The sequence below is a fragment of the Procambarus clarkii genome, chromosome 87, assembly GCF_040958095.1.
Source record: "Procambarus clarkii isolate CNS0578487 chromosome 87, FALCON_Pclarkii_2.0, whole genome shotgun sequence".
In the NCBI taxonomy this organism is placed as follows: Eukaryota; Metazoa; Arthropoda; class Malacostraca; order Decapoda; family Cambaridae; genus Procambarus; species Procambarus clarkii.
Genome location: NC_091236.1, coordinates 5,605,850 through 5,622,093, shown reverse-complemented (window position 1 = coordinate 5,622,093; position 16,244 = coordinate 5,605,850). Strand labels below are relative to the sequence as shown.

The 16,244-nt window shown below is 43.8% G+C and overlaps 1 protein-coding gene across 1 annotated transcript in view; it reads right to left on the bottom strand.

Annotated features, from left to right (window-relative positions):
* Window positions 1-16,244, bottom strand: part of LOC123746946 (neuronal acetylcholine receptor subunit alpha-4) — a 92,723-nt gene that overhangs the window by 8,659 nt on the left and 67,820 nt on the right. The window contains exons 4-8 of the mRNA XM_045728845.2: window positions 16,175-16,219; window positions 10,030-10,139; window positions 9,550-9,766; window positions 8,362-8,557; window positions 2,233-2,385 (exon numbers count right to left, since the gene is read on the bottom strand). Coding sequence (XP_045584801.2) covers window positions 2,233-2,385; window positions 8,362-8,557; window positions 9,550-9,766; window positions 10,030-10,139; window positions 16,175-16,219 — 721 coding nt within the window. The remainder of the gene's footprint in view (window positions 1-2,232; window positions 2,386-8,361; window positions 8,558-9,549; window positions 9,767-10,029; window positions 10,140-16,174; window positions 16,220-16,244) is intronic.

Below are 16,244 nucleotides of genomic sequence, written 5' to 3'. Positions count from 1 at the left end.
ACAAGTAGTGTCGGCAGGTAATTACCTATGTGTAATTACCCAAGTGTAGTTACAGGATAAGAGCTACGCTCGTGGTGTCCCGTCTTCCTTCCTCTTTGTCATATAATGCTTTGAAATAACTGACGGTTTTGGCCTCCACCACCTTCTCACCTAACTTGTTCCAACCCTCTACCATCTGTTTAAGAAAGAGAATTTTCTTATATATCTCTGCCAGCTTTGTGTAGGTAGTTTAAGTCTATGACCTCTTGTTCTTGAAGTTCCAAGTCTCAGGAATTCTTCCCTATCAATTTTATCGATTCCAGTTACTATTTTGTAAATAGTGATCATATTGCCTCATCTTCTTCTATCTTCTAGTTTTGGCATATTAATGCCTCTAGCCTCTCTTTGTAGCTCTTACCCTTCAGTTCTGGGAGCCACTTAGTGGCATGTCTTTGCACATTTTCCAGTTTGTTGATGTGTTTCTTAAGATATGGGCACCATACAACTGCTGCATAATCATGCTTTGGTCATAACAAATGTCATGAACAATTTCTTTAGTATTTTACCATCCGTGTATAAAAAACAATTCTGAAGTTAGAAAGTGTAGCATAGGCTCCTTGCACAATGTTCTTTATGAGGTCCTCAGGTGATAGTTTTCTATTTAGAACCACCCCTTAAGCTCTTTTTTTATCAGAATTCTTTAAAGATTTCTCATATAATTTCTAGGTTGTATGGGGTCTATGTTCTGCTATTCCACATTCCATAACATGGCATTTATTCACATTAAATTCCATTTGCCAAGTGATGCTCCATATACTTATTTTGTCCACGTCTTCTTGAAGGGCATGACAATCGTCCCTGTTTCTTATCTTCCCTATTATCTTAGCATCATTAGTAAACATGCTCATATAATTCTGTATTCCATCTGGTAGATCATTTACATAGACAATGAAAATTACCGGTGCAAGAACTGAACCCTGTGGTACTCCACCTGTGAGATTTCTTCAGTCCAATACATTGCCTCTGAATACTGTCCTCATTTTTCTATCAGTTAGAAACTTGTTCATCCATGTTAGAAGCTTACCTGTCACCACTCCAATATATTTAGTTTCCAGAACAACCTCTTATGTAGAATTCTGTCGAAAGCCTTTTCTTGGGGGAGACCCTACGTCTCCCCGGAGCTATCCAGGCTGATAGGAATAGTCCCAACTTTTGGTATCAGTCGATGTGGGTGGAGTTCTAGGCCTACCGGGGAACCACGGCCAGAACCTTGCCCCCTCAGAGGCACGAGGAGTAATGGCCTATAGAAATGCACTTGTGATTTTGGTGCATTCTATATCTCCCATCAACTGGGACCTGCACCCAGAAAGGTAAGCGCCTCAAAACAAACCCCTGTTCTGGTAAAACCAACGAATAGAACAAAACTAATGAACAGAACTCCCCCAAGGGAAAACGAGCAAACAAGCATGACGTCACAGGAGCCGTGCTGCATGTCTGTGCAGCTCCCCACTCCTGGGAGGGAGAAGGGGGAGCCCCCCTGACCCTCGTGCCGGCGATCCACACCTCCAGTTCCTCGGCTGATGGGATAAGGCTTAGTCGTTGTGGTTCCAGATTCTCTTTGTGATGTGTCTGGATTCGGTACTTCTCTTCAGGGGGTATTTGTGGTGTTGCATCCTGGGTGGGGTCAGTAATTTGACCTTAGGGGGAAGGGGATCGAGACTCTGATAAAAGCCTTCCGTGTATGAATACACACTGGCTTCCTGTCCCCAGACACAATTAATTTTTATTATTATTATTATTACTATTATTTCCCTTGCACGAAACGCTGTGTGCATTGGTGGCTCTATGTATTGTATGTACTAGCTCTATCTGTAAATCCAACATTATGTTTGTAACTATGTACTTTTACCTGTATAAACATTTGAATTCGTATTTAAACATTTGATTAATAAATTTATAGCTTATTTTCCCACTAATTGTCTATGTTAATCAAAGTTGAGTTTAAGCCTTTACCTTCAAGAGCAGACCTATAATATTTAAATTAGCGCTGATTATGGGGACAGAGAATATAACATTAAAATAATTTGATAAAGTTCAATGCACATCGTTGAGAATAATAATAATAATAATAATAATAATAATAAAGTATGTAATAATAATTCATTATTATGAATCTTTATTTATAAAAAATATAAAGAATGAGAGTTGCAGGAACATGTTACTGAGTTGAGGTGTGGGAGAGAGGGAACTTACTGATGAGTGGGGTGTGAGAGGGCGCGTGCGTGACCACATTAGACGTATAGGCCAGGAAGAGGACGTCTAGTATAAGACAGAGGCCACCAAAGATAATCTTCTCCCCGGCGCAGGGAGGAAGCAGGAACAGCACAAACGTCAGAATACTCAGACCTGTAAATTCCAGGATTATAATAAGTTATCTTGATCAAGAGACTATCAAAGGAATGATTAGGTAGGCTGTTGTGGTAAATATTGAGTGTGCAGCTGCTGAAGATCTAACCAATACGTTGTTGACTAAGGTGAAGTGAGGACATGTATGCATGGGATTCTGAGATATAAGCAGACAAGGTAGCCAAATAGTTGTATTATAAAATAGAACAGCAATGGAAGTAGCAGAAGCAGTAGGAGCTGTAGCAGCCATATGTGTAGTACTAAAGATAGAAGTAATATTGGTAATGTTACTAGTAACAGTTGTGCTAGTACTAGTAGTAGAAATACTGTAATAGTAGTGTATAGTACAAGTATTAGAATTAATATTAGTAGTGTACAGTTGAAGAAACAGCAGGAGCAAAGTTAAGGTTACCTTGCGATGATTTCGGGGCTCAACGTCCCCATGGCCCAGTCCCCGACCAGGCCTCTGCTCCTAAGAGCAGAAGAAAAAAACGAAAAAAAGGAGAAGCGGGAGCAAAAAATGAGAGCAAATGAGAATTTATTGAGTACTCCATACTCATTGTGTAAGCATTAATTTATTCTGCTCATAATACTCACCATGTGAGCAGAAGTTTATAGTGAACATGATACTCATCGTGTGAGCTGTAGTTTATTATGGACACGATACTCATCATGCGAGCAGTAGTAAATTATGGACACGATACTCATCCTGTGAGCAGTAGTTTATTATGGACACGATACTCATCGTGTGAGCAATAGTTTATTATGGACACGATACTCATCGTGTGAGCAATAGTTTATTATGGACACGATACTCATCGTGTGAGCAATAGTTTATTATGGACACGATACTCATCATGTGAGCAGTAGTTTATTATGGGCACGATACTCATCGTGTGAGCAATAGTTTATTATGGACACGATACTCATTGCGTGAGCAGTAGTTTATTATGGGCACGATACTCATCGCGTGAGCAGTAGTTTATTATGGGCACGATACTCATCGTGTGAGCAATAGTTTATTATGGGCACGATACTCATCATGTGAGCAGTAGTTTGTTATGGATGTGATACTCATCATGTGAGTAGTAGATTATTATGGACGCGATATTCATCGTGGAGCAGTGGTTTATTTTGGACGCGATATTCATTGTGTGAGCAGTAGTGTAGAGTGACACCTCGATGTACGACTGCCACTACTTACGAATTTTTCGAGTTATGACGTAAATTTTGTCGGAAAATGCAACTCGACTTACGACTGTGACTTCGACTAACAACCTTTGTTGATACGCGATTGGGTCAACCAAGCGCGTGATTCTTGGTGGCAAGGGCCGACCCGCCTCAGTTTACCAGAACCGCCCGCTTAGTGATGATCGCGCTTGTAAGGAATTCCATTATTTTGGTGCTTTTTTGTTTTTTGAACATAAAACTAATTATTATATATCATGCCATGGGTCCCAAGAAAGTCAGTAGTAAGGTTCAACCTAAGAAAACACATGTGAGGATGGCCATAGAGCAAAAACAAGAGATCATTCGTAAACATGAAGACGGTTATCTTGAGGTTATCTTGAGATGATTTCGGGGCTTTAATGTCCCCGCAGCCCGGTCCTCGACCAGGCCTCCACCCCCAGGAAGCAGCCCATGACAGCTGACTAACATCCAGGTACCTATTTTACTGCTAGGTAACAGGGGCATAGAGTGAAAGAAACTCTGCTCATTGTTTCTCGCCGGCGCCTGGGATCGAACCCAGGACCACAGGATCACAAGTCCAGTGTGCTGTCCACTCGGCCGACCGGCTCCTGGCAACAACGGTGTGCAGGTTGTTGAACTAGCTCGGCAGTGTAACACCGTAAAGGTGTTTTGTATTTAATATATACATAGTACAGGAGTCACAGACAAGATTTCGAGAGGCGCCAGGTTGGCAGCCCCTAGGAATTAAGAAACTCACACTTCTAAGTCTTAATGCCAACCAAGTGACCAAGGTCAGGTCGCGTGAAGTTGACATGGTCTCTGCTAAACTCATAATTGCAGGCGGCTAGCCGGGGGTGACCTTCAAACATACCGCCAATTTAAGGTGTGGCTTGGTAGAGTGCCTGGGGCTATCTACTTGTGGGCGGAGTTAGCTAGTTGGTCCCCAATATATACCCAGGGTACTGTACACTCAAGAGACAGACAGACAGACAGCAGACAGGAGAACAGCCAGCAGAACAGAGCAAAGGACACCATAGCCAGGGAGGCTGTCAGCCGGATGGGGCGGGACAGTCTCTGTCAACTACAGTCCTCCCCCGTCTCTCTCTCTATCCAGCTATAGGCAGACACTTGGTGAGTTGAACATGAAAGATGACTTAGTCGTGTTTACTAGTGTTGTGTGACTATCAGGGGCAGACAGCTGCAGTGGTCTCGAATTCTGGTGTAATGACTCACTTTGTATATTAATAATGAACCTTCAGTTCGATTGCTTGAATTCTGATATTTATCATGCTAAAATGAATTCACTTACATTTAATTTGATTTTAATTGTGTTCCCGAGCTCTTGGAATTTCTGATAAATGCCAAACTAGAGTGTAGAGTACTCTTGAGTTAGTGACTGAAAGAATCTTACATGGAACATGATACAAAAGTTAAAACATGCTAATAATGACCAGTTTATACATCTTTGAGAATTTTGTGATACCGACAAGTTCCATTCCTTGTCTTGTATGTAATGGTCTTGAATGGATGGTGGCAGTCTACCTTCTGCTTATCTACCTCTACCTCTACTACTACCTCTTCTACTCACTTCCTACTCCCTCTCCTCTCCCACCGCCTCTCTCCACCCTGTCACTTTCACCTGACGTCTCTCCTTACTCCTCCCACCCACTCCTCCCTCCTCCCTACCGTCCTCACCCCAAACCCTCACTAATTACAACATTATTCATATTTTTCCTTTCGTTTCTCTTGTACGTTTGTGGCAGTGAACTGTTCTAGAGTTCTCTGGAGTCGCGGGTAGCTGATCAAGTTACAATGCCTTGTGTTAGTGACACCTAGGTAATCAATACCTAGGTCACCAGGTGTTGAATTAGAGAGGTTGCAGTAGGGAGTCTGGGGGGGGGGGACTCTAAATTTACTAACTAGGGGCAGGATAATGGACAAGAGGGAGCTATTTCCCCCATCCCCCGTTACAGTAGTTAACTAGGGGTGGGATAAGGGACAAGAGAGAGCCATTCCCCCCCCCCTCCCCGTTACAGCAGTACAACAAATCTATGTCAACAATATCCACCATACTTGCTAAGAAAAAGGACATTATGAGTTCTAAAGTGGCACAAAGCGTAACAATAATCATGAAACATAGAACACAAACACTTGAGGATGTTGAACAGTTATTATTAATTCGGATACACAGCAAGGCAAGGACTTAGCAGGTGATAGCGTTTCAGAGGCCATCATTTGTGAAAAAGCAAGGGAATTGCATGAAGATCTTATAAAGAACTCCCCTGGAACGAGTGATACAGATGCGAAATAGTTTAAGGCGAGCAGGAGATGGTTTGAGAAATTTAGGAAAAGAAGTGGCAATCATAGTGTTGTGAGTGTTGTATGTTGCGAGCTGGTGGAGGAACACAGCGAAGAACTGACCACCGAAGAACTTCACAAGGAGCAGCAACAAGAGACAGCTGAGAAAATTTCTTCAGGGGGAAGAGGAGACAGTACAGAATGTCCCTTCCTCCGTCACTATGTGATGGAGTGCGAAAAGACACGTGAATTTAGAGACAATTCTATAACCAATGTAAATATTTCATTCAAAATGATCTGCTACCAGAAATTTTAGCCAAATATCCCCAGTTTGCTAACTGTAGGTAGAAACTAAGTGATTGTAACCTATCACCGCTGCCCACTGGATGGGGGGCGGTGTGCAGGACAAACATATCAATTGTGACACTAGCTCTCCACATATGTCAGTTGCTTAATTTAGAACCTGTACTTGAGGTCGATCTCGAACCCATTGTTGATGTGACGACTTATATTGAATTTTGTAACTAGCTCATCAAGATTGTAACTTGCTTAGCTAAATGAATTGTGGGGTTCAGTCCCTGAGCCCATTATGTGCCTCTGTAACCCTTTCCACTACCACCCACAAGATGGGTATGGGGTGCACAATAAATGAACTAAACTAACTCTTATACTAAGAAAATGTGTGCAGCACGGGAAGAACTGCAAACTTTAGCTGAAACGACTCACCCAAATCATGGTGCAATAGGCCATTGCCTTAACCTTTTTAATGACACTGTGATGCCTCACTACAGACAAAAATTAAAACGTATGGAAAACAAATCTCTATGGAAAGGTTTTTAGTGAGACAAACAAGCAGTAAACCACAACCAGGTCCTAGTGGTATGCAGGCAAAACGTAGGAGAGAGTGTATCGCAGAGAAGTCATCACTGCCTGATGTTATAATGGAAGGAGACTCCCCTTCCAAACAGTAACACCTCTCCTCACCCCCCACCCCTCCTCGCTGTCTTCCATATGCCAACAAAAGTCCTGAATAAAGGTAAGATAAAATCCTGTATTGTAGCTAGAAAAAGTTGTATTAGGTATAAAATGTATTTTTAAGTTAATATTTTGGGGGTCTGGAACGGATTAATTCAATTTACGTAATTTCTTATGAGAAAATTCGTTTCGACTTATGAATTTTCTACTTACGATCCGACCCTGGGACCGGATTAAATTCATAAGTCGAGGTCCCACTGTATTATGTACACCATACTCATCCTGTGAGCAGTAGAGCAACAGGATTACAGGGGCAGGAATATAGTCTTAATCAGTCCACGGTGACTGATTTAGCTCTTAAGATTTATCTACACATCTTACATTTAATTATAATGATTGGTAGTAGCAGAAACTTCTTGGGGAGTAACTGCAGTATGATGAAATATCATTAGACACTGTAGGTAAGTCATGTTGTTAATACTTGATAATAATAGCAGACCCCGTGATGCCGGTCGGCCGAGCCGGACAGCATGCGGGACTTGTGATCCTGTGGTCCTGGGTTCGATCCCAGGCGCCGGCGAGAAACAATGGGCAGAGTTTCTTTCAACCTATGCCCCCTGTTACCTAGCAGTAAAATAGGTACCTGGGTGTTAGTCAGCTGTCACGAGCTGCTTCCTGGGGGTGGAGGCCTGGTCGAGGACCGAGCCGCGGGGACACTAAAGCCCCGAAATCATCTCAAGATAACCTCAAGATAACCCCCCATGGTGTAGTGGTTAAGATGCTCGCCTGGCGTTTCACGAGCACTTTGTATTGGGTTCGTATCCTGGCCGGGGAGGATTTACTGGGCGCAAATCCTTAACTGTAGCTTCTGTTTAAATGAACAGTAAAATAGGTACCTAGTTGTTAAACGATTTTCACAGGGTCGTATTCCAGGGAACATAGGATTAAGGACCTGCCCGAAATGTTACGCGTACTAGTGGCTGTACAAGAATGTAAGAACTCTTGAATATACAAATAAATAAATACAAACTTAACAGTTTTCATGATTGGATATTATAGGGTAAAATAAGAGTTACTCATTATATTTTACGCTATGCAGCTTACACAGTACATATATTTACATGAAATTTATTTCCATTTATCTACTAGAAGCAAAATATACAGTGCAAAAATGTTAGATATATGATCATTTACACTAACATTGCTTGCCATTTCAGGCAATGTTTGTTTATATTTGTCTCTAGCTGGCCGAATTTTCACGCAGTATAAGATGTAATAATGTAGTGGGTCCGGGTCTTCTCCACACTCTTTACAGAAGCAAAAAGCAAGAGTAAAGCAGTACAGTGTATAAAGATTAACGGTAAGTAATTATCAAGAGAAAGTACTAAGCCATTACAACTCTGTTATAATTGGAAGGGATATGAGGATAAGGATTTAGGATAGGACGGAGTGAAGGATTGGTGCCTAACCACTTGAACAAAAAAGAAAAAAGAACCATAGCAGGAGACTAACCCACAGCAGGCAGCTTGACAGTCCAGGCATAGGCGGGAGCATTCCTGGCGACAAGAATGGACACTTTAATAGTGACATAGGGTTCTGGACAGCACAGGTACCGTTGCACGTCCCTTGTCATGTTGGCCTCCACCAGCTCCCATGATCCTCTTGTAAGGTTCCTGCCGCTCTCAGTCTGTCGCACAGGCACGTCTATCTGCACCAGGAGGATCATACGTCATGCTCTTGTGGGGGAGAAGGGGGTTATTTACATTGTTCTATAGTGGAGGAGGCAGGCTCTAGGCTGCACTCTTGTGGAGGGGAGAAGGGGCCCTAGACTACTATTTTTTGGGATGGCAGACTCGAGGTTGAACTCCTGTGGGGAAAGGGGATGTGAGAGTCATATAACCCACCACCTCCTTTTATCACAATAGTAAGCCTTGCTAGTGTGTGAGAAAGAGGGACCCAAGTCTTGTGTGTGTGAGGGGAAATCTAAATCTTACACCTGCAGGAGGAAGACAAACTCTTTCTCTTATGATAGGTAGTTATTCAACAGTATAAATCTCCGGTGCACTTGGATTATTGTATCCAAGCTTCGAGAACTAATCTTCAGAAAGACATTTGCTTTGAAGAAAATTCAACACTGGGCAACACAAATCATTCCAGAATTAAGTAGACTCATGTACCAGGAATGGTCGAGGGCCACAAGGCTAACAACACTGCAAACCAGACGTAACAGGCAGATCTCATCGAAACTTTTTAAAATACTAAAAAATTTGGAGGATATTGACTAGAACAACTTCCAAGCCGTGCTGAGCAGAGGATGTAGACAACTGCGCTACATTGTTCCGCCCATTTACCTTACTTTTCCCCATCAGTATTTATATATAACATTCCTAAATTTAATCTAGATTTTTAAAATCTAATGTTTCAAGTTCTTTATTTAGATGATAAAGCATAATTTATATCCTTTTCTTAACACTATTCGTCTATATATATATATATATATATATATATATATATATATATATATATATATATATATATATATATATATATATATATATATATATATATATATATATTAGTTACATCATTCATTGCGAGGCCTTTCAAGAAAAATTCAAACTTCGTTTTCTTTAGGATGCTGCTTCAGCAACCACTACCACATCTTGACAACCCTGGCCAAGGCCTTTTCCAGCACCTCACCTCCGGTTTGTCGTCCATAATCTGGGGGTCGATAGCGAATCCGTCGTGGACCCAGGAGCCGATGATGAGGGTACAGTTGTGGGTGTCGTGGGGCCAGAAAGTGAGGTCCATGACGCAGGTGAAGTGGAGTCTCATCGGTGGCACAAAGAGCACCCGCCCGTTGGGGAAGACAATGAGCAGCGTGTTGGAGAAGGAGGGCGGGTCTCCCACCTTGGCACTGTTGGGGATACACTCACCGTTATATTACACACTTAGGCTCTCACAACTGTCACTTACCATGAGACAACACTACCTAATGTATGTAACGAGTTCACAACACATGTGGCTCAGTAATGGCATATATGCTGAGCACAAGTGCACTTAGTGAACTGAGGTGGTTACTTTGCAAAAGCCAAGCTTCTGCAGAGTCTTTAGTTAACATTATATTGCAGGAGGTTTATACCAGATGTAGAAGTCCGGTGCAAAGTAGACGCTACATACCTGTTGTAGACGTCTAGGTCGGGTTTCCAGAGCATGTTGTAGGGGAAGGCGAGCTTGGAGATGCCCCGGTATTCGTCAGGAGTCCACGACAGACGTGGGTCAACCCACTCCTGCAGGGAAACGCAGAGTTAATCATCAGAGGTCTCACACTGCACCTCATCTCTTAACTGAATTTACCTGAGGGCCACTAATACTAGTGGCCTCGACGATAACAGGAAGCTGGCGGTTTGTCGAAGGTTCCCCATTTGCCTGGATGATCTTTTCTACCTGTATTTTAAAACCCAGCAGAGTTTTGGCACGGCTTCGGCGGGAAGGTGGTTTCACCTATAGGGTTTACAACCCTATAGGTGAAAAAGCATCTCCTGTTTGCTGTGCTACATTGTGACTTGTTGAGCTTGAACCTGTTGCTCCTTGTGCATGTTATATCTGACCTTCTGAAGAAAGTGTCCGGATCGACATTAACTCTCCCTCCATCAGGAAAAATGGGAGGACCATTGACAAACCACTGGCTTTCTATCCCTGTCGTGGCCAGAAAACAGATGGCGGCCCTCAGGTAAATACCACACTCCCTATAGTCTCTACCTCAGCTCTCATTAACATTTATTCCGCTTTCTCAGTTTCGTAACCGTTTCCAGGCCTTAGACCCTGACACCATCTCACCTGCTCCTTTGCGTTCTGGGCCAGAGGGTCTTCCTCCTGGTTCTATGTCTGGTGTTTCCTTCCATCCTTGTCTTATTTGTCTCCTGTCCCTTCTTTCCCTTCTTGCCCCAATACTTCTTTTCATCCCTCCCCTTCCCTCTGTGTTTTGGCCTTCCTCACCACCTGTCTGTCCAGGCTCTATCCCAGCGTTCTTCATGTTGACCATTCCTGTTCTCCTTCTCCTGTTGAGACTATAGAGGCTGTCGCCCAGTACATTGGTGATTGTACGTTTGCTACTCTACGTCAGAAACGTAAGCCTGGCTCCTCTCCTTCTTCCTCCCTGCGGGTAAGAAGGCTTCAATATATTCCTCACCTTCCGACTTCGATACTATCACTGCTTCCCCCTCCCATTTCAGTTGTGGAGTTGCCTGTCCCTGCTTTGGCGGTTCCCCTGGTCCTTGATTATCTCTTGGATGCTGCCCTTGATCCAGTGCACTCTCCTGTTTCTGTCCTTCCTGCCCCTGATTCCCTTGACCTCCCCTCTCCGATCCCTCCTCCCGCTCTCGACTCTGTCAGTCCTCCTCTGGTCCATCCTCACGCTCTCTTGACTCCATTGTCTTTGCTAGCGTTGCCTATGCCCTGTCACCCTGATTTCACTGATCCTGATTTTACTTAGTCTACTGTGTTCCTCTTTGCCTTTGTTTCTCCCTTGTTATCTCTGTTTCTGTCTGCTCTCATTTGTCTGTCACTTCTTCACTGGAATATTCGTGTTTTTTATACCAGCTTCCATGAACTCCAACTTCTGAGCACGCAGTGTGACGGACCTCGGCACCATCCAGGTTCCGAGTTTAATTGTTGACCCTCCCATTAATATTAGTTTCCCATCTTCTAGTCTGCTGTTCTGGGAGGTGATGAGGTACTGGTGACAGAGGGCTAGTGGAGTGCTGGAAGACTTCACTGTGTGAGCGTGCAAGCGAGTGGGCTAGTGGGGTGCTTGAAGACTTCACTGTGTAAGCATATTAGCGTGTGGACTAGTGGGGTGCTTGAAGACTTCAATGTGTGAGCGTGTTAGTGAGTGGGCTAGTGGGGTGCTTGAAGACTTCACTGTGTAAGCGTATTAGCGTGTGGACTAGTGGGGTGCTTGAAGACTTCACTGTGTAAGCATATTAGCATGTGGACTAGTGGGGTGCTTGAAGACTTCACTGTGTAAGCGTATTAGCGTGTGGACTAGTGGGGTGCTTGAAGACTTCAATGTGTGAGCGTGTTAGTGAGTGGGCTAGTGGGGTGCTTGAAGACATCACCATGGAAGCTAGCTAGCGTGAGGGCTGGTGGTGCACTGGGAGACCTCGTCAGAGGAATGTACATAGTGTCCGGCATCTTTGAAGCTAGCTAGCGAGAGGGCTAGTGATGCGCTGGACGACCTTGTCAAAGGATTGTATATAGTGGTAGTTGTAGATAATAATAAGGGTTATTTTTAAGTGCAGTTTCATTTATCTTATCTTAAACATTACACAGCATTTCCACAAAGGTTAGGGATCATTGGGCTTGAGAAGGATCATAGTTTAAAAGAAAAAAGTTCGTAACACGCAGTTTTCACTGTTTTGTGTTTGTCTCCAGGAGCCGGTGCTTGGCGCTCATCCTGGTCACTCATGTGGTTATCCCTTGCTCTCTTGGCCTCCATATTTTGCTACGGGCCCATAACTCTACTGTGCTTTTGATCCGTCATGATATTCCCTTCGCCCCCCCCCCCCCCTCCTCCCTACTTTTTCAATCGCACATTCGGTGTTCTGTGGCCCGTATCTTTGTGAGTAAAGAATAGTATACAGTTTGTTCCATTTATCTCTCCCCAAATGTCCCGGTTTCTCTTCCTGATCTTAAACACCTGTGGGACTCCTCACCAGAGCCTGTGCTCCTTTTGGGTGATTTTTAACTGCCGGCATAACCTCTGGGGAGATGTTCTAACAAACACCCGAGGCCGCCTTATTGAACCATTTTGTCCTCTTCTTCTTCTTTGTCTCTTCTGAATTCTGGTAAACTCACTCATGTTCACTTATGCACTTGCATCCTTTCCTGTCTTGATCTGTCTCTCTGCTCATCTACTCTTTATTTAGACTTTACCTGGCGAGTTCTTGATAACCTCCATAACAGTGATCATTTCCCCATCCTTGTCACCTTCTCTTTTCACCCTCCATTCTTCTTCCCTAGATGGCAGTTTGTCAAGGCTGACAGAAACTTCTTCACCTTATGCACTACTATTTGCGATCTCTCTGATCTGCCTCTCCCTTGAGTCCTCCTCCTTTTTCATGACAGTTTTTTACGCTGCCCTCTGCTCTGTTCCTTGCTCTACCTCCTGGGGTGTGCAGAAGTGTGTTCCCTGGTGGAATGCACACTGTGCTTGGGCTGTCCGCTGTAAGTGTGTAGCGTGGAAGAAACACCATCGCCGGCAGACGCCCAATTCTTTTATTTTGTTTCGGAAGTAAAGTGTGGTGGCCTGTAGGGCTATCCATACAGCTAAGCATGAGAATTGGAGATCTTTTGTTTGCACCATTACAACTGACACTCCTCTGCCCCTGATCTGGAAGAAAATTCGCAAGAGAGCGGGTAAGTTTGTTCCAGATGTTTCGCCAGTCTTTCACCTCTGTGGTTCTATTGTGGCAGATCTGGTGTCGGTCACGACTGAACTGAGTTTGCACGTTTCGACTGTTAGCAACAGTTCTCATATTCCTCCTTCTTTTCATACTTGTAAGCCCCTTCATGAATCTTGTCCCTTAGATTTTTGCACTCATCTTCAGCTTCCCCATAACGATTTTTTCTCTCAGAACTCCAATCTGCCCTGGCCCTCCGCGGTTCTGCGGCGGCGGGCTCAGTTTATATTCATTATGAGATGTTTCGCCATCTTCTTCCATGCACGTTTCAGTATTTACTGAATATTTATAACCATGTCTGGGAGTTGTTGTCAGCCCGAGGACTGGCTTGAGGCGGTTGTTCTTCCTATGCTTTTGCAAGTGTTACAGCACGACTGATGTCCTTGTGAACTCTGAATTTTTGCTATAAAGACCTCCGTTGTCGCTGTCTTTTTGTCCTGGAAAAGGCGTATGACACCATCTGGAGATACCATATTCTGTCCCAAGTCTGTTCTTTTATCCTTCGTGGTAATCTCCCTCTCTTTCTCCAACGCTTCCTGTCTATTCGTTCCTTTAGAGTGAGGCCTGGTACCACTCTCTCTGCCTCTTTTGGGCAAAGTAGTGTTCTGAGCACTACTCTTTTCCTCGTTGTCCTCAATGGTCTTCTTTCCTCTCTTCCCTCTGATATTTTCTCAGTTCTTTATATTGACGATCTCACCCTCTGCTATCAATGTGATGACTCGCCTTTCCTCCAACGGCGGCTTCAACTTCCGATTGATGCTATATTATCCTGGGCCACCAATCATTGCTTCAAGTTCTCTACAACTGAGACTTGTGCTATGACTTTTACTCGGAAGCAGGTCTTTCTTCGACCCCTTTATCGCTTTATGGTAATTCTCTTTTGTATAGAGATTCTGCCAAACGTCTGAGATTATTCTTTGTCTTTGTTTTTTGTTGTCCCTCGTTTGTCTTTGTCGCCCCATATCTCTTACCTCAGAGTTGAATGATATACGGCCCTTAACTTACTTAAGGTCTTGTCCCATACTTCCTGGGGAGCTGACAGACACACTCTCTTCTCTTTACATTCCTCTCTCATATTGTCTAAACTTGATTATGGCTGTCCTGTTTACTCGTCTGCCTCTCCCTCAACTCTTCGTCGTCTTGATGCTCTTCACCATACTGGGTTACGCCTCAGTTCTGGTGCCTTTTGTTCGACTCCTACGCAGAGCCTGTGTGTTGAAACCGGCATCCTGTCTCTACAGGATCGCCGTGATTGCAACTGCCTTCGCTACTTTGCATGATCCCTACAACACTCTCACTCTCACTTATGTCGTACTTTGACCATAACCCCTCCTGTGGTACCTGTTCCATTTCACCACCTTCCCCTTTCTATATGATTGTCTCGCTTGCAAGTTTCTCTCTCGATTCTTGTTATCAATATTCATTCGTGTCATTCCATCCTTGCCTCCATGGAGGGTCCCTCTTCCTTGACCCACATGTCAAAACTTTTTACCCCTCTGAAAACCCTTTTCCTTGCTTACTTTTCTTCATATTTCTGCTCCATTTCCATCTTCACAGATGAATCTAAGTCTGCCGACGGTGTAGGCTACTCTGTTGTATTTTGACCCCATCTATATGTCACCTGCCCCCGGAGACCAACAACTTCACGTCAGAACTTTGTGCAATTTTGTATGCTCTTTGTCAACTACTTTCTCATTGACAATCTGTCTTTGTTCTTGTAGTTGACTCTCCCAGTGCCCTCATGTCCTTTAATCTTGTCCATCCTGTGGTAGTCGGAAAATCAACATTGGTTGTTTCTTATGTCCAGCAGATTTAAAACAGTAGTTTTGCTGGGTTCCCAGCCATATTGGTGTTTCCTTAAATGAGCGTCTGGATGCTGCCACTGAGGAGGCTATCCGCACTTTTCCCATTTCCCACAAAGATGGTCCATATTTCGACTTCTACCCAGTTATTCATTCCTCAGTCTGTACCCACTGGAAGGATCGGTGGTCGTCTGTTACTGGCAACAAGCTGTGTGCTCTTAAGGGTAGCGAATCCCCATGGCCATCCTCCTACCTCCGTTAGCAGTGGTGGAAAACGGCTTCGGCGAGGTTATGTATTGGCCATTCCCGTTTAACTCACAGGCACTTAATGGAGCGCCACCCTGCTCCTTATTGTCCAAACTGCATTGTCCCTCTTATAGTCGTGCATCCTGGACTTCCAGGACGTGTGTGTGTGTGTGTCTTGCTTCTCAACTGTCCCTCGATAGAATTCTTGGTGAATTGGATACCTTTGATATCACTCGCGTTATGTGCTTTTAGTTCTTGTATTGGCATCCTCGGTGATATTTAGCGCCCTTTGAATATCCCGCACTTTTGATGGTGCTACATAGCCTTTCCAGCTTGGTGTCTTCTTTTGATAATTACTTAACGGGTCCAGCACCAGTCAAGGAGGGCACTGGACGGTACTGTGAAGTACTCTAGACGGGCCCACTGCCAGTAAACAACTTTTCGAGTGATCAAGTCCAGTGGGAAAATATAATAATGATAAGATTCAAGACATCTTAGATACAAAAGATTCCTTCCAGACAGCAATATCTGGACGAAATGCTGGACAAAGTATACCAAGTGGAAAACAGCTGAGCATTTTATACTTCTAGTGGGCATTTACAGTTGCGTTAACGTCGGTCTGACACTTTATGTTAAAGCAATCAAAAAGGCCCAGTGACTGAAGCTAATTTCTCAGTAAGTTTAAGCAAAGGCAAATAGATGAATATTCTAGGGAAAATGTTTTGAGTTTCAATACGATCTGTCATACATGGGCTATTATGTGTGTGTGTGTGTGTGTGTGTTTGTGTTCCCTCGTCTTCTCCCAGCACTTACATTAACGATCCAGGAGTCCACCATCAGGGCTTGTTCCTCCTCGATCTGAAAGCAAGATTTGTAATTAGAA